Genomic DNA, 18,303 nt, shown 5'->3' on the forward strand with positions numbered 1-18,303 from the left:
CTTAACGTCAAATTAGTGACATGGTGAGCTTTAGACATTTTGAAGAATTGTGATGAGTTTAAGAGAAATGCTGAAAATTCATGATAAATTTTAGACAATTTTCCTCTTAAAAATATAGGGTTGTGTTTATTTTCGGTATAAATACAAATCGATGTAAAACTCCACTATCAGTTTGTATTTACATGCGTTTGTTTTGGATGTAAATACAGACCGGCATAAAATTCCACACCTGGTCCGTATTTTCACGAGTTTGTTTACAATATAAAATTTATAACGTAATCGATTTAAACCATCTAATCGACTGAGTTTTCCATTTATAATGATATATACATTTGTATCGGTTATACATCAAAAAACTCTAACCCATCAATTGACTTTTCCATTAATTGAGTTTTACATTATGATTTTTTTCCACTAAAATCAAACGCAACCTAAGGGAATCCTTTGGACAAATCCATATTAGATTTAATATATCGATCGTCCAAAGGATGATTCCCTCGGATACTTGTTTGTGAATAAAAAAAAGGATATGATTCCCTTTTTTTCTAAAGGATCTCAAAAGAAAAAGAGTAATGCTAGCTTCAATGAGGTTTCTCTTAGTAATAAATCATCTTTTCTTCAATCACTATGAACCCTACGTAGAACCCCATCTCCAATGGGTCTGACCTTAGAAGATCACCCATTAAAAAGTCGAAACTATTAGATAACTTTCAGTTTCAGCCATCTGAAATAAATACTAAGTTTCATTTGATTGCATTTTTCAGAGGTTTCTATGTGAAAATATAATTTTTCAGATCTCTCATTTTATTTGGTTTTGCCTTTTAAAATTGGTCTGAATCTTATTTTCTGAAAATAATAGATCTTAAAGAATGAATATCAAAGGCTTCAAACTGTTATAACAGTCATTACAGTAGTCATTGTTGCACATTATCATGACCCATGCTTGTAATCATTAGGCTGGATTGACAGTTGTAACGGCTTCCCATATATAATCAATCAATACTGAAATAAAGGCATTGGACGATTAAACTCTTCTTCTTCTTCTTCTTCGATGATGTTTGTGATTGCTAAAACCCTCTTTGAGCGGTGCTTCAGCACTACAGTTCGAGGGCAGATACAAATAATCCCAAACCCAAAAACCAAACATTCTACCTGTCTTTCTCTTTCGCTCTCTCTCTCTCCGCCCTCTTTCTGCCACCTCCGCTACAACAGCGGCGGCTCTCTCTCTCTCTCTTCCCTTCTCTTCTCTCTCTCGCTCTCGCTCTCACTCTCGCTCTCGCTCTCACTCTCACTCTCACTCTCTTCGCCCTGTCTTCCCGCCACCGCTGTTGCAATTTACAGCGGCGGCTCTCGCTCCCCCCTGTCTTTCTCTCGCTCTCGCTCGCTTCCTCTTTCTCTCAAACAAACTTATAAAACCGTACATACACATGAAACAGAAGAATCGTACATACACATGAAACACAAAACAGAGGATGTCGATGAAATGACAGGAGAAACACATCGAAACCGATCAACTGCGGTCTGGGTTTTGTAGAGGAAAGGATTTTGGATATGGGTTTCCATTTGCGCAGGATTTGGTACGGGAGATTGGAATTTCGGAGCCTGTTGGATTTCAAAATTGACTCCATTCTCTCTCTCTCTCGGTCTCTCTCTCCGCCCTGTCTTCCTGCCACCTCCGCTGCAACAGCGGCGGCTCTCTCTCTCCCTGTCTTTTCTCGCTCTCGCTCGCTTGCTCTCTCTCTCTCACAAACAAACATATGCAACCGAAATCGAAACCGTCATCAATTACAGAAAGCCAGACATGAAATTTTCATGTACGTGTTGGAAATCAAACAGAAGAATCGTACAGACACATGAAACACAAAACAGAGGATGTCGATGAAATGACAGGAGAGACACACCGAAACCGACGAACTGCGGTCTGGGTTTTGTAGAGGAAAGGATTTTGGATATGGCTTTTCATTTGCGCAGGCTTGGTACGGGAGATTGGAATTTTGGAGCCTGTTGGATTTCAATCTCTCTCTCCCCTGTCTTCCCACCACCGCTATCGCTGCTGTAACAGCGGTGGTTGGATGAATAATAATAATATATTTATTAATTATTAATTGTTAATTGTTTTTGTTAAACATTAATTTCTTTTATTAAATTTATTTGTGTTATTTATTAATTATTTTAATATTTTTATAGTCATTAATTTTTTTTTTTAATTTTATTCGTTTCATTTATTAATTAGTAATTATTAATTTATTATTTTTTATTTGTATTGTTTCAATATTATTTGAAGGTTGAAAATTATTTTTTATAAGATAATGCAAATTGAATTCAACATTTCTAAATAGTATGTTTTTGGGGTAAAATAATAAAATCAATAAATTTCAGATGATAAAAGATTGATTCAACACAAACAAATTTATGAATTCAGATCCTCCAAAAAGAAAAAATAAAAAAATCATCTATGCCTCTTTTCAGATTTCAGACATATTTAATATCAACAATAAATCTGAAAATTTAAAAAGATATTAATATTTCAAATTTGCTGGTAGCCAAAGACAGCACCCTCCATTTTTTTCCCACTATTTTCCTACCAATTGAATCATGGTTAGGATGTGTATTGAGAGTTCTGGTCAATTAATGCTCGTATTATGAACAAAAACCAGCACTCTTCCTCCTGTAATTCTTGCAATGATAAGTCAGAATTGGGTTCATGATGGATGAAGCTCTTTTGCTCCAGGTAGTCACTATTGTTCTACTCCCTCTTTCTACTCACCACGAATTGAACACTCTATATTTCTGAGATCACAACTTATCGTGGTTACGGGTTCTAACATTGCTCTATTTAACCTTTCAATAATAGAATCCTCGAGCACAGACCAATGTATGCTCTTAATCAAAATGTTCTTTAACATATGGGTTCTGCCCCCTCCATCCCAGCAATTGCAATGATAGAAGGCTTCTCTTTGATTATAATCAAATAATTATTATACCTGCATTCTCTCTCCTACCAAAAGAATCAGAATAAAAAGATAAGCAGAGTGTAAACTAGAATAGGAAACAAGAGAATTTAGTGAGAGGAAGCTGAATATAATTGTAGGTCTGTTGTATTACCGGATTCATTGATCAACAATGATTTATATAGATAACAAATACAGAGTTTGACTTGTACAAAGAGATTGGAGATAAAGCTGTGAGAGTTCTAGATTGACTAGAACATGAACTCTCATTCATAGTTCTGGAAGGACTCTTGTCGTTGTCCTCCTGACAAACTCCATGGTGACTGAGTTGTGTTGGCAGTGGACTCCTGTAATTTATCAAGAATTAATCAGCTAAAGAGCTATTATATGGTTTCATATCAACTAATGAAACATTCTGCAATTTCCATACTATTGTACTTTTCTTTCCTTGAGATCAACACCCCATCAAATAATGTGGTTCTTTTCAATTTCAGTTAGCTAGGTTTTCCTTAGTTTCAGTTGCGATGGGTGCACTCTCATGGTAAATTGCTCTATATTTAATGAAAAATGGCAGAGACAGAGATGCCTGACTCCTCTTTGTACTTTGGATTCTTTAAATACTCTCTTTGAGGGCTTCCATATATACATGTACTACTTGTCCACTGTGTCAACGATGTGAAATGGCACATACTGAAAATCCATTATGAGAATTCTCAACAGTGCATTATTTATACAACTAATTAATCTTCAATATTCCACAATGATCCGAAATTCTCTAGTGCAGAGGAGGCCAATTTGTCAAGCATGGCCTGCAGCAGTGAAGACACTGCAATATTGGCTACTTAATCTTCCATTTCTTCATACAAGGATGAAGAAGGATGCAGTCTTCAAACCTGTATTTTTTACTTTCTCTCCTCAAAAGGTGGAAGAAAAAGTAGAATCATTAATTACCAAGTTAACCTCCATTACTTCTACTCTCTACCAAACCCCTTTGCATCTTTTGACATCTCTTTTGTCATTTTGAAAAAAAGAACCGCCTAGTAGTGCTTGAAGGTCCCCACCATGGTGAGGTCTTCCATCAACTTGTACTGAAAATGTCTCTTATCTGAACCCATCTCTCACCTAAATTATTGGAGTACTGGAAAGTTCAACTTCAATGAGCCCAATCTCATACTATAGGAGGATTGAGGACAGGCCCTCACTCATGCCTGTCTAACTGTGGTACTATGGGTTTATTTCTAGGTACCTTTTTTACTTGGTAAGTAAGAAGAATAGAACTACAGCTAGCACTGTAGTAACAAAAAAAAATTGTTATAGAAAGATTAACGAGAACAATAGAACAAACAGTAGGCATTGGTATTATATATATACATTAAAGTACTCACAAGACATTATTAGTCAGACTCAACTCATCTGCTTTGTACTGGAGTCCTTTTGCTTTCTTTCTTCTTTCCTAGAGCCTTAAATTTATTCAAGGTGGAGGGATGGCCACCTTAAATTTTAATAAAAAATTCAGAAATACAGTTTACATTGGATGTCTCTATATACCTCTGAGACAAGACCAATAAGGTTCTGTACTTCAACGGAAAGAAACTAGAATGCTACAAATATGAAGTTGCTTGTTGCGACGATATTCTGTTCGTGCTATGCCGACGAAACTTTCTGAATGTAAGATTCTGCTTGGGCTTTTGCAAGGTTGCTTGCCAAATTCAACATTCTCTTGAAGCTGCTTGGGTTATAAATGGCTATGTTTCGAATGAATTCTCTGCAATCTGCTATTCGCCTCATAACATTCTTATCATTCTCCCTTCTTTCTCTGTTCATTCTTGTTAGAGACCTCCAAGCTTCTTTTTGTGGAACTCTTAACATTTCTGGTGAGATTGTGTCTTATACATATTGTTTTCTTGTTTCTGGTTTTCTATCATTCCATTCTTTCTTATAGCAGTTAAATAGATTGCCTATTTGGGACTGAGTTATTGTGTGGCTTTTGGTTTTTCTTTATAGACATTGATCAATGATCAGAACCTTCTGTGTTTCACTGTCATTCATTCTATGTTGATGTTGTGCACTTTAAATTAATAGAACTTCATGACTCATACCTATTCTTCAGCCCCTTCACAAGGCATTCTTGTTTAAGTACCCAATAAATGCTCATGAAGCAAGAGTTATTCCCCATATTTGATGATTTTGTCTATTTATTATTAATATTTCCCTGCTGTGTTTTACTTACTTAGACTAATCCATTTAAATAATCGGCAAAGAGAACTATTTCCATGAATAAATGAAGCCAATCTTCCTTTATGTAGAAACAAAGAGATGACTTGGAGATTCTTGATCACCTTTCAGTTTGTATTTGATTTAATTTTCTGGAAGTACCTGAATGGAACATCATTATGTTATCCTCTATTAGAATTTGGACTTCACATATTTTCTCTATCCCATAAGGAAAAATGGACAAGCCCACATAATGTCTGCCTGCACTAAACAAGGCCTTTTCTTATAAATTCTCACAAGGGTAAACAGAGGAGGAGGCAATTATATTGCCTTAAAGATGGTGTTTACTACCTCTGTTATTTGCTTTTATTTTTGCTACTCACAGCATGACTAAACACAGTGTCACTTTCATTATTTTAAGTTGAATGCTTAACTATTGATTAGTTTTTTTCCTTAAATTAAAACCAGGTGGACAACCAAACATTAACATCTATATATTAATCAATTTAATTGATATTGTCCCCTTTAACTATTATATAATAGAAAAGCTATAAAATAAAGGTAAAGAAAAGTAGATGAGGAAAGAATATATCTTAGTCTAATGCTACTTTTGAGTCAGATAAAGGCAGTTACAACTTTCAACCTCAGCCGACAACATCGTTGAACCAGATCTTAACTTGATCAGAGATTCAGAGCCTTGCTTTTAAACATATATAGATATTTAGAAACCTAACTAATTAAGCATTATGATATTTTCTTATTCCAATCTTGGATTTATTTATAGACCCAGTTTTCATGAGGTTATGTTATTTATTTATTTATTTTAGTTTTTATTATAAACACCTCTTTCATTAGATTTTGTATATTAAATGGAGGTTAATTTCAAGCAAATTACTGAACAGTTATTGTATTTCTAGGAATTGCAGATAATGGGTAAAACACTTCAGATCTTTGGTTTTCCTTCTAATGTCACTGCAAAAGAGGTTAAGGAGTTCCTTGAGGAATATACAGGTACAGGAAGCATTTATGCATTAAAGATCAGGCAATCCAAGGTTGCAAGTGCAGGAGCATTTGCAATTGTTCAGTTCACAACTATTGAAAATACTAGGGCTCAACACTTACTAGCTAAACAACTACGCTATAAAAATTCCAAACTGAGGGCCGAAACCGTGATAAAGGATATTGTGCCCATCAGAATGGTGACAGTATTTAACTTGGAAAATGTTGGCTTGTTCTTCGGCTGCCAAATTTCTGATGAGAAGTTTTCAGTTCTTTGGGAATGCAACAATGTTGACGTGAGCTGTCGATTTGGTCTACAGAAATTATTCTTCTTCCTATCCCATTGCGATGTGAGGTACAAACTAGAGCTATCTTCTCAGAACATTCGGAGAATTCAGCTACGTCATATACATGGTCAATTAAGGAAGTTCCTTTTAATTCAGGTACCATTATTAATGTTAAGATACATGCATGCATGCATGCATACCATGTTTAATTCTAGCTTAATATCTTCCTACTCTAAATATAAGGGTCATTAATTTACTAATTAAAACACTCATATAGTTTGCAATCAATTTATTTAATTTAATCAACCTTCCATTAGAATAAATTTAACCAAAAGAAAATAAAAATAAAAATAAAGATATTATTTTTGCTCCTAATAAGACACAAGCAACCCGGCTCTGTTTGGTCAATTTTAATTGTTTTCTATATGAATAAGATGCATTAGGGGTAATTTAGGAATAAACAATCATGGATCTATGCCCTTGAACATTTTCCATCATTTTTGATGATCATGTTACTATTTTTATATATATGTTCTTCTTAGTGAAAGGTCAACTAAGTAAACTCGTTACAAACTATAGGGGGGGGGGGTTGGGTTTAGTAAAATGAAGACTATAGGATAGGTTTAAGTAAATCCATGAAACTATAGGGGTGTTCTAGTAAATGACACATTTTTAATGTAGAATTTACATCAAACATGACTCTATCTTTTCAATGCACTCAATAAATTGTTATCCTAAATTAGGAGAACCATTTTCATCATGTTTTCTTATTTTAAAGGATAAAATACAAAAATCTCCCCTGAAGTTTTTTGACAATCATAAAACCCCCCTATAGTTTCATTTTAACAAATGCCTCCCTTAAACTTTTGAGAAATTCAACAAAAACCTCCCTTCTGTCATTGTTCCGGATGGAAAATGTTAGATTGATGCACCAGTTTTTTCCAAATACCCATTCTACCCTTTTATAAATTATTTTACATACAAAATTATTGAAATAACCCTATTTTAACTAAACAAAAATACATATTTCAGTAATTTTGTATGTAAAATTATTGAGATGATCGTTAACAGAGGTTTCTGTTGACATAATTGGAGTTACTTCAGTGATTTTGTATGTAAAATAATTTATAAAAGGCTAGAATGGGTATTTGGAAAAAACTGGTGCATCAATTTAACGTTTTCCGTGTGAGACAGTAACGGAAGGAAGATTTTATTGAATTTCTCAAAAATTCAGGAGGCATTTGTCAAAATGAAACTATAAGAGAGGTTTTTATGATTGTGAGAAACATCAGGGGAGATTTTTATATTTTACCCTATTGTTATTCTTGCCCACCACATACGTTTTTCTTTTCTTATTTTTTTTTTTTTCTGCTTGCCGACCACACAAGTTATATATACTCCTTTATGATTAGATTGTTCAAAAGGGTACAATAAGTTAGTTTATACTCTCGTACTAGTAATAGGACATAAATAGTAATTAGCTTTTTTGTAATTTCAACCAGGTTCAAAGTATCAGTATACATAATGTGCAAAAATTGCATGTTGCACCAGATTTAATCCGATATAAATCCATGACAGATGGACTGGTCCGGTCCAATCTAATAAATATTCTGGACTATTTTAAAACGTTTTAATTTAATGTTTGGACCATCTAATATTCTATTAGTGGATGGAATATTGGTCCATCCATAATAGATAGCTCTGAACTGATCAAATTCAATATGAGTGCAAATTAATTTTGATTTGGACGGGTCCAACCCAATTCCCAAGTCTCCCAAACAACCAAGCAGAGACCATAGCAGCGAGCTAGCTGACACTGATATCTATGGTGGTTGTTTAAGAGTCAACCTTTTTCCACTTGAGTAGGATGTGATATATATTGCTAGGTAGTGAATGTAGTTGGGTTATAGGAATTTGTTTCCTTCAATTTTGATTTGAGTTGTTACCAGTTGCCACGTAAAAATATTTCTCTGATATATTCTGCTGGAACCCTGAAACGTACAACAGAAAGTTTGTTCACATAAACCTTGTCTATTGCAATTGTAGGTGATCGGTACACCTCGAATTTATGAGAAAATTTTACAGTCTTCAGAACCCACCATTCATGAAGAATCTGCGTCAGACTATTATAAATACAATATTCCTGATGATCAGTGGGTAAGAACAACGGATTTTACTCCATCATGTTCCATAGCACAATCTTCCTGCATCTGTTTGAAACTTCCACAGAATTGCGAGCTTCCAAACATTCGTGAACTGTTTTTCAACTATAAAGAAGATGAAGGCCGATTTGATTTAGAAAATGGTTCTTCCTTCTGTCGCAATCTGGATCTAGTCCCCATTGTTCAGCCTCCTGAAGGATTCGAGCTTCCATTTGATATTCTCTACAAAGTTAGTTCCTTGGTTCAACATGGCTACTTATCAGGGCAAACACTGGATCGCCAGTTTTTCAGCTTGATAGATCCTCGATCAACACCCAGAGCTGATATAGAACAAGCCCTTAATGATTTGTACCGCGGAGACGAATGTTTCTATGAACCTGTGAAGTGGTTGGGAAATCAATACAGGACGTATCAAACATCGAAGAATGTTCCTAAGATGCCTCGGGTTTGGTTGGGCACTCGCGTGGTTAATGTTCGCAGAGTTCAAGTTACCCCTTGTAAGGTCTACTTCTATGGTCCAGAACCCATTCTTTCCAATCGTGTTCTACGCCATTATCCTAAAGAGATTGATAACTTTATCCGTGTTTCATTCGTTGATGAAGAATTCGATAAAATCTCTCCAATGGACTTGTCACGTAAATCTTCTGCAAGTGATGATGATAGATACACGGGAATTTACAGAAGGATACTTTCTGTTTTGAAAAATGGTATAGTAATCGGTGACAAGAAGTTTGAGTTTCTTGCCTTCTCAGCAAGTCAGCTGCGAGAAAATTCTGTGTGGATGTTTGCTTCAACGAATGAGCTTAGTGCAGATAGCATCAGAGAATGGATGGGCAATTTTCGTAATATAAGAAATGTGGCAAAATTTGCAGCAAGGTTGGGTCAGTCTTTCGGTTCATCCATTGGAACATTGACTGTGAATAGCGGTGAAATTGAAGTTATTCCTGATGTGAAAATTGAAGGAGAGGATGGAACCAAATACGTTTTCTCGGACGGAATTGGCAAGATTTCTGTTGAGTTTGCACGCAGAGTGGCAGCTGACTGCAATCTCAAGGATTATACTCCTTCTGCCTTCCAAATTCGGTATGCAGGTTATAAGGGTGTTGTAGCCTTGGACCCAACATCCACAGCGAAGCTATCGCTGAGGCCAAGCATGGCCAAGTATGATTCAGAGACCACGAAACTAGACGTCCTGTCATGGAGCAAGTTTCACCCCTGTTACCTCAATCGTCAAATAATTTTTCTGTTGTCCACCCTCGGAGTCGAAGATCATATATTTGAGACTAAGCAAAAAGAGGTTCTGCAGCAGCTGGACCTGATTCTAACAGATCCTTTCGTTGCACGAGAGGTGCTTGATATTATGTCTTTTGGAGAGAACACCAGAGTTCTCAAGGAAATGCTCAAATGTGGTTATAAACCTGATGTTGAACCATACCTTTCGAGGATGTTGCGAACTTTTCGTCTATCAAAGCTTTTGGACCTTCGGACTAGGTCAAGAATATTTGTTCCACAAGGGAGAGCAATGCTGGGTTGCCTTGATGAAACTGGAACCTTAGACTATGGGGAGGTATTCATTCAAGTTTCTTCAGCCGGATATAGACAATTCAGTGATAGTTCCATCTTTACATTTGGTGGAGTTGAGTTGAGCCAGCAAACATGTATCGTAACGGGGACAGTAGTAGTGGCTAAAAACCCTTGCCTTCACCCTGGAGATGTGCGTGTTCTACGTGCTGTTCATGTCCCGGCTTTGCGACATATGGTGAACTGTCTTGTTTTCCCGCAGAAGGGAAAGAGGTCAGTAAAAATAACTCTTTGATTGCTAATGTTGGGCTGTTTTTTCACAAACAAACTCTTTCAATTGTTTTGTTGGATGCAAACCTTGCATGTTGCATCTACCAAAACATAGAATGCACAACATAACAAAATTTCTCTCTGCAACTTGAATAGCTCAACAGTTATTTCTAGTACCGGTACTTTCAATACCGTAGAATTTGTGATCAAATAAATGAGTCATTCATGCTCAAGTTGTAATATAAGTTGAATTTGTGATTTCATTTCAAAATATCATATTCTTTTCTTTTTTTTTTTTTTTCTTTTGCTATTAATTTTAGTTGAATATTGATTCTAGACCACATCCAAATGAATGCTCTGGAAGCGACTTAGACGGTGATATATACTTTGTCAGCTGGGACCCTTTGCTCATCCCACCCCGTCAAGTGCAGCCCATGCATTACAGTTCAGAACCAAATACCCAACTGGATCATGAGGTTACAATTGAGGTATTAATCATCCATATCATCATCTGTCTTCAAATTGTTTTCTGCATTAATTTAGGAAATATATATCATAGTTTAACTTTTCAAGATTAATTTATAATCACATACCTGCCATCCGGCTTACTAAATTCAGCAAATATGACTATATATAAATATTATTAATATTTTCTATCACATAATGTTGGAAATTAGGCCAGAACAGTGGTTGGTACTAATTGGTCTCTGTAGATTCTGTGAAAAAAGAAGATTATAGTGTGGTTTGAGAAGAGAGTCTTACTTGAATAGAAATTAGTAATACCACATATGTTATGGTTTCAAAGCATAAATATCATGTCTACATTGATATTTTTCATATTTGAGAACAATTTGAAAACCTGATCCCAAAATGTATATACATAACACATATTTATTTATTTGGCTTAGGAAGTTGAGGAGTACTTCGCAAAATATATGGCTAACGATTGCTTGGGAGTCATAGCAAACACCCACACTGTCTTTGCAGACAAGGAGATACGCAAGGCTGAGAGTGATGCGTGCTTAGAGCTTGCTAAGCAATTTTCTATTGCTGTTGACTTCAACAAGACTGGTATTCCAGCTCATATCCCCTCTTATCTACATGTCAAGGAATACCCAGATTTCATGGAAAAGCACAACAGAGACACCTATGTATCACGGTCTGTGATTGGAAAGCTCTATAGGGAGGTTAAAGATATTGCACCAAAAACATTCTCTCTAGAACCCTTCACTCAAGAGATGGCAAGGAAGTACTACGATTGTGACATGGAAGTTGATGGCTACAAGGGTTATCTTGTAGATGCTTATGAGCGGAAAAAAGAGTATGATCACAAGCTGGAAGGCCTAATGGAGAAATATGGGATCAAAACTGAGGCAGAACTAGTGAGTGGTAACATAATAAATGAATCCAAGTCTTTCCAAAAGCTCAATGATCCTGAGGAAATTGGATTGGCAGTGAGGTCCCTAAGAAGAGAAGCAAGGGCATGGTTTACTGAGGAGTCCACCAAGTCAGATTCTCAATCTGAAAATCTGGAAGCCAAAGCATCGGCTTGGTATCATGTTACATATCACCCGGATTACTGGGGTTGCTACAATGAAGGAAAGAGTTGGGATCATTTCCTTAGCTTTCCATGGTGCGTCTGTGATGAACTACTCAAGATAAAGAAGAAGAAAATGATGATCACTCCAGGCAATCCGCTACAGCGACGCAGGCTTTTTATTTATTTTGTTTTTATTTTTATTTTCATTTTTATTTTTATTTTGGTAATGGGCTACACAAGAAAGAGTAACCCTACCCCAAAACCCCTAGATCCCCTAACCCAGTGAAGGTAGGATTCAATCCTAGGTGTCTCCTATAACCAGCTAGAGACTTTACCAGAAGACATATCCAGGATATATCTTAATTATAATAAGTTCAACCATGAACATCTATTTCGTTATATATGTACATGTCATAAAATTATTCATCAGCTGTATAATTATTTATGCTCCAAAATAAATAGATAAAGTTAACTCCAGATGTTGATATTCGTAATTATATATTAAAATTGAAGAATGCTTTTATGAACCCAACATTAACCGTGATTTTGCATATTGAATTGAACATGCATGGATTGAACTGCCGGTAGTACTATTGAGAGAGCTGTATAATTTGTATCTGCTGTTCATTCAAAGAATGATCCAACAACAATTTGTATTCATCTACCCAAAATATTTTAGATAGAGCACAGTTGAGAAAACATTGACAGATAACAACCCTTTGTTAAACCAATTAGTTGAACAGGGATTTTTTATATGGGCTTCACCATCTTGTTCTTTCACTATCCAATATTTTGTGAATTTCTGATCTCTTTGTATGGTTCCTTACTGCACCTCGGTTCATTATTTGAACCAAACCAATATGGATTTGGGTGTTTGTTTTTGGCTCGACCCAATTCGCCCTTGTGGTGAATTTGCGTTAGTAGCTTTTTTTAATCTTGTTTTAAGCCGCTGCCTTAATTAGTTGCTCTAGTTCTCCGTGTCCGATCAACATTAGCTACTTAGTCCTAAGGTTTCGCTCTTCATGACTAATTTTCTATAAAGTTGTTTACGATGATTACAAAGTAACTGTTTGCCTCACTGTCAAGGGGAAAAAATCTTTTTTTTTTTGTACGTTGTTTATATATATTCATTACAGCAAGAAACGCTAATTTTATTCAAATTAATTCTCCAAGCTATCCCTTTCTAAGAAATCTATTTATATCTATCTTATATATACTAAAGTTGAGCTTGCCACCTCAGATGGCTTCTCTTTGCCCCTTTATCCAAACAGAGCAATTCTAGAGGGGGTGCAAGATTCCCTCTAAAAGCCCATGGAGTTGCCATCTAAATTATCACTCCCAAAACCATTCCTTATTTCTCTCCCCCTAAAAAAAGACATTACCCCAATCCTAGCTTCTCATTCATTCACTTTGTCTTTCCTCAAAATGCCATCAGCTTGCCATCTCATTCAGGTTTTCCCTCTCCCAATTGACCACATCTTGTTAAACTATATTTAAATTATTTTAAACTATAATTAACATCCATTATCTTCAATTATATTTTAAATTCAAATGTTATCAATGGTTCAACTATAAGGTTTAATTACCAATGAATTAGAATTTTAAAAATAATTATAAAATGGCAAAAATGATTAGTATTTTGAATAAATTATATTTTTCCTGTTTAAATCTATATTATTTAAAATAAATTCTATTTAAACTATACTGATATTTAAATTACCATTAATTACATTTTAAACTATAATTAACAGTAAATATATTTTCAATTTAAATATCATCAATGCTTCAACTATGAGGTTTAATTATCAATGAATTGAAATTTAAAAACAAACTATAATTAAATTGGTCCATTTATCACTTTAAATTAGTTAATCTGAAATTCAATTTAGTTTCGATTAATTAAATAATTCACAAATTAATTGAGTTTTAAATGAAAAATATCATTTAATTGTTCAAAATTATTCTTTAATATCAATATTTATTGTCTTAGTAGTATTTATTTAATTATTTCTCATAATTAAATAACTGACAATAAAATAAACATCAATTATTGGTGAAATTTCTTAAATTAGTGGACAAGAAAGTGAGTGGGCGGGTGGGTGTGTAGATGTGTGTATGTGTTTCTATATACAACTAGACGTGGAAGAGTTTTGTGGTTCTCGGCTGAGGAATTTTAATTTCTTCAAGTTGACTAGGCTTGAGTTGAGCCGGTTTGCTGGGCAGATCGATCGGTTCGATGCTCGTGCCGTTTCCGAGGTGGGTTGGCAAACATGTCATTTCGTCTTCCCGAGGTCACACGCGTGCAAAGGGCAGAGTCGAATTAGCATTGTTGATTCAAATTGATCTAGGCCGTTGGCCTCTTTAATAAAAGGGGAGGTGGCGAGGCATTTCACTTTGTCATTTTGAGTGAGCAATCTTAGGAATTTGGCGTGAAATAGTCCTAGGTTGGTGCTTTGGGTGTTTTACAATGTAATCTCTTCATCTCTTTGGTAAGATGTCTTCATCTTCCTCGTCTTCTTATTCTTCCTCTTCATCTAGTTCTAGCTCATTAAGTAGTGAGTGCGAGCTGGGGTCTCATCTCGAAGTTGTTGCGCTCATGGTCCATGAGACCAATGCCCACGGGACCAAGGTCAAAGGGCTCGAAGGTGAGGGTGCTGTAGCAAAGGAGGCCGTGACCCTTCGAGAGGCCGAGGTCAACAAGGCCAAAGTGGTGGTTGTGTCAGAAGAGGGGCCCAGCACCCCTGCACGGTTCGGTAGCCGCTTCGCGTCTCCACCTTGTAGACTGACTCCTAGGGACTTGGCTTGAATTAGGGCCCTTTATTGTATTCCCAAGGAGTATTAGATGAGGTGTCGGGTATTGGTGAGAGAATTACTTCGGCTCGGTCGGGTGAGTTTTTCATATACGAGCATAGCCTGATAGCCATGCTAAGGTTTCCTTTAAGTGAGAGTATTGTAGTGATGTTGAGGTGGCATCACGTCCAACTGGTTTAATTGATGCCCAACTCTTTGAGGTACTTGGTTAGTCTTATTTGCTATTGCTCGATTCATGATATGGATATCACCTTGCCGATGTTTACATACTTTCTACACCTAAAGAAGTACCGATAGAGTTACTACTATTTCTCGGCTCGGTAGCATAATGAGATGCTTGTTGGGGCCCCCTCCTTGGTGAAACACTAGAAGGAGGGTTTTTCTTTGAAAGCTGCTTGGGGGACTGGCCGTTCCCTGTCGAGTTGTCAATCCTGAGGACCAAGGTGAAGGCATTGACCAAGGCCAAGTTGTATAGGGAGGAGTTAGCGGCCATTAAGTGGATAGAGAGGGTCAACGAGCAGGAGTACACGTTGTTATCAATGTTGGTCTGTATCGGGCTGATGGAGCCCCAACTGGTCCGTATTGGGAGGCGTACCACGTTCTAGCGATTCCATGGAGTGTGGTGACGAAGGCCTTGCACATGAGGCCTTTAGAAGAGCCGTGCAACATCATTATGGCCTTGAATCCCTCAATGTGATCGTTGGGGACCGATGTTCCATCGTATTTTTCAAACTGAGGGGGTTGCCATTTGATTGGAGGAAGCTTATCAGCGATCTCCTAGACGAAGACGGGTTCCTTTGTGACTTGACTGCAGTTCTACTCTAAAGGTCGGGCCGTTGGAGGAGTTACGCTTCTATCTGCTTGGCTACACTCCAGCTCGGCCAAGCGCTCTCTTAGCTCTTGGATCTCGACATCTCTGTCGATTGGGACCATGTTTGCGGACTTCTCCCCTTTTGGTAATGCAAGCCGATCTCAGACTGAGCTAGATTTGGCTATTAAGATTGGAAGTTGATGTAGACGTTGACCGAGCCATTCTTTCGTCGGCATCAGGTGGAGTGACGAGATCTAATGTGGGGCTCGTGTGAACGAGGTCGGGCTGGGAAGTCGGATCTTCTAGACGGCTGCGGTCGTTCGCGGTCAGTCTGGGCCCTATGCTTGTTTGCGTGGTGCCTTTTGGGGTCCTCGGTGCGAGGATCAACTCAAGTATGCACCTGCGTGGCAGGGCGAGTAGCTTGGGGAGCTTGAGCTAGTTGCACCAGCGTCACCATCATGGGAGCTTGAGCTAGTTGCACTAGCATCTCCATCGTGGCTAGGATGTGGTCAACTTTCTGTTGCATGGCTTGGAATTGTGCAGGGTCGACCGTAGTCTGATGCTAGGGCTTCCGAGGTGAAGAATTAAGGAATGAGCGGGATCCTCGAGATGGGGAACGGGCTCCAGAATGGTTAGATGTGTTCTTAGGCATGGTTGTTTTGTGCGTAGTCGGATGTTTGGGAAATGACTTTTTGTACGCTTCCCACAGATGACGCCAACTTGATGCTATCCGATCTAAGGTGTTCCTAACCGAGGACACAATCAGATAATCCTGCCAAATGGACAAGGCCTAGGTGGAAGGACGAAGCTGTGCACTGAGATCTGGAACTAGGAGAAAGGTTAGAGGCCTAAGGAGTTATTCCCCGGGTAGGTACTCCGATGCTTAAGCCAGTTGGATAGAGAAAGAGGTGGTCGAGCCGAGCAGGTGAAATAATGCTTGGTCTAAGCCCAAGAGATAGTGTAGAGATATTCGTAGTGTTCTTCCAAAAAATCTCTTACCTTGAGCGGGGAATACTTATTTATAATTGGGTGTCTGTGTCCTAGATGTATAGGGCTTCTGGGGTTGTTAGGATGTGGTTGTTCGCCGAGGTCTTCGGGAGGTTTCCTCTTCCTTGGTAGAGTTCGCTTCCTTATATGTGTAGGACATTCTTTCTTAGTCGTGTTCTTCCGTTACATATGGTGTTGACATGGCTAGAGAGAGAACGGCCAAAGAGGTTGCCACGTGGCATCCTCAGCTAGCTCAACCATCATCTAAACACTCCCTATTTGATTAGATTAGATAGGGGAGGGAATTTAGCTAGCCTTTAGCACGTGCATTTGCACATGTGAGAGGAGAGAGAGGATAAAAAGAAAATATTGATGAATTTTTAATTATTAGGGTAAAACACTTAAACCTCCCTTGAGTTCTAGTTTCTCACATGACTTAAAACCTCCTTTAATGTGAAAATGTGGGCCTATTTCTTAAATCAAACCAGTCCTATCGGTTCATGGAAAATTGGTAACCGGAAACGAACTCAAGCCGATCAGTTAATCGACAGTTCAGTTCATCGATTTTTTAGTTTTTTTATTTTTACAATATATATTATAAAAAATCTTTAAACATATAATAAAAAACCAAAAATGTATATAAAATATTATATTTTAAATAATAAATAATATATTATATATTATAAATATATATATATATATATATATATTTATATATACTGCATATTTATTAATTTGTAATATATAAAAATATATATAATATATAGATTTTGAGAGGACTAGACTGCAATTTGCTGTTAACTGGCCTGGGTGAAGAGTTTTGAGAGGGGTTCTTACTTCTTAGGGGGCATTCTTTTTTCAGATTTTGAGAGGGGGGAAACCAAGAATCCCATATTCTTTTCTCAGATTTATGTGGTGATCAAGGAAATTTTATTTTCCTGCGTATCACCCATTTCCTAGGTGGGTAAATAACTTTTCCACCTAGGGGGAAAGTTGTCAACACTTGAATGAGACAAAAATGCCCTTTTAATAATGGATTTTTATGACTAAAATAATTATTGCTTTATTTACATAAGAAATAAAAGAACATGGGTAAATGCATTTACCCGGGTAAGTGTTTCTCAGAAAAACCTACCCAAATAACTGTGTTTACCTGGATAAGTAACTTACCGGAAAGAGAACGTAGCCTCAATACCCTCAAACCTTTGCCAAACTAACTTCACAGGGACGAGAGCGTGCGGGGAAGAAGATGAAGATGAAATGGGCTTTACCACCGAACAAACCGAGCCCAGCCCATCAACTTGTCTGATGGTCGGGCTAATAGCAGTAATCGGGTTGACCCGCAGGGGTCTCTACCCAATCCCCAACTCGCAAAAGCATTGGCCCGGGCCCACCCTCCTGAGTCCTGAGAATAGCGGGAAAAACTTAAAAGTTGAACAGCTCGCTGATCGTTGGCCTGGGCTGCAAAAAATGAAGAATGCTCTGCATTCTCCGACGGCTGACCTTCCATCGGTACCAGCTCCAATGCGGATCCTGTCGACGCCTGCATCACACTATCTCTTTCATTCTGCCAGGAAAGGATTGTGCCGATGAGAAGCGCAACCCGTTAAAAGTTTGATCTTGGGTGTGAAGAGCTCCGCAAGCTTCTTCTTCAGAGTAAAAAATGAGAAGCCATTTACTCCCCTCAAGCCTTCGCACAACCGGAGTGAGCCGATTCCTCCAACGGATAGACATCCACCGTTCCACCTCT

General features: G+C 37.4%; 1 protein-coding gene across 4 annotated transcripts; it reads left to right on the forward strand.

Annotated features, from left to right (window-relative positions):
* Positions 1 to 4,440: 4,440 nt before the first annotated feature.
* On the forward strand, positions 4,441 to 12,421 carry LOC148792171 (putative RNA-dependent RNA polymerase 1). Of its 4 annotated transcripts, none has more exons than XM_088902502.1 (6): positions 4,441 to 4,825; positions 6,083 to 6,176; positions 6,485 to 6,607; positions 8,498 to 10,407; positions 10,742 to 10,892; positions 11,313 to 12,421. In XM_088902502.1, the coding sequence occupies exons 2-6, from the start codon at positions 6,132 to 6,134 to the stop codon at positions 12,228 to 12,230; spliced, it is 3,147 nt and encodes a 1,048-aa protein (XP_088758628.1). In that variant the 5' UTR covers positions 4,441 to 4,825; positions 6,083 to 6,131; the 3' UTR covers positions 12,231 to 12,421. The 4 variants fall into 4 exon arrangements, with proteins under 4 accessions (XP_088758628.1, XP_088758626.1, XP_088758629.1 ...); XM_088902503.1 differs by having other exon boundaries at positions 4,694 to 4,825; positions 6,092 to 6,176; XM_088902500.1 differs by having other exon boundaries at positions 4,685 to 4,825; positions 6,083 to 6,607.
* Positions 12,422 to 18,303: the final 5,882 nt, after the last annotated feature.

This window comes from Nelumbo nucifera, chromosome 4 (assembly GCF_055504915.1).
Source record: "Nelumbo nucifera cultivar China Antique chromosome 4, China Antique-T2T, whole genome shotgun sequence".
Lineage (NCBI taxonomy): Eukaryota > Viridiplantae > Streptophyta > Magnoliopsida > Proteales > Nelumbonaceae > Nelumbo > Nelumbo nucifera.

Excerpts from the sequence above, each read along its gene's own strand:
- LOC148792171 (XM_088902500.1), top strand. The coding sequence starts at position 6,095 with ATGGGTAAAACACTTCAGATCTTTGGTTTTCCTTCTAATGTCACTGCA. Across the intron at positions 10,408-10,741 it reads TTCCCGCAGAAGGGAAAGAG|ACCACATCCAAATGAATGCT; the intron begins GTCAGTAAAAAT and ends TATTGATTCTAG. Across the intron at positions 10,893-11,312 it reads ATCATGAGGTTACAATTGAG|GAAGTTGAGGAGTACTTCGC; the intron begins GTATTAATCATC and ends TATTTGGCTTAG.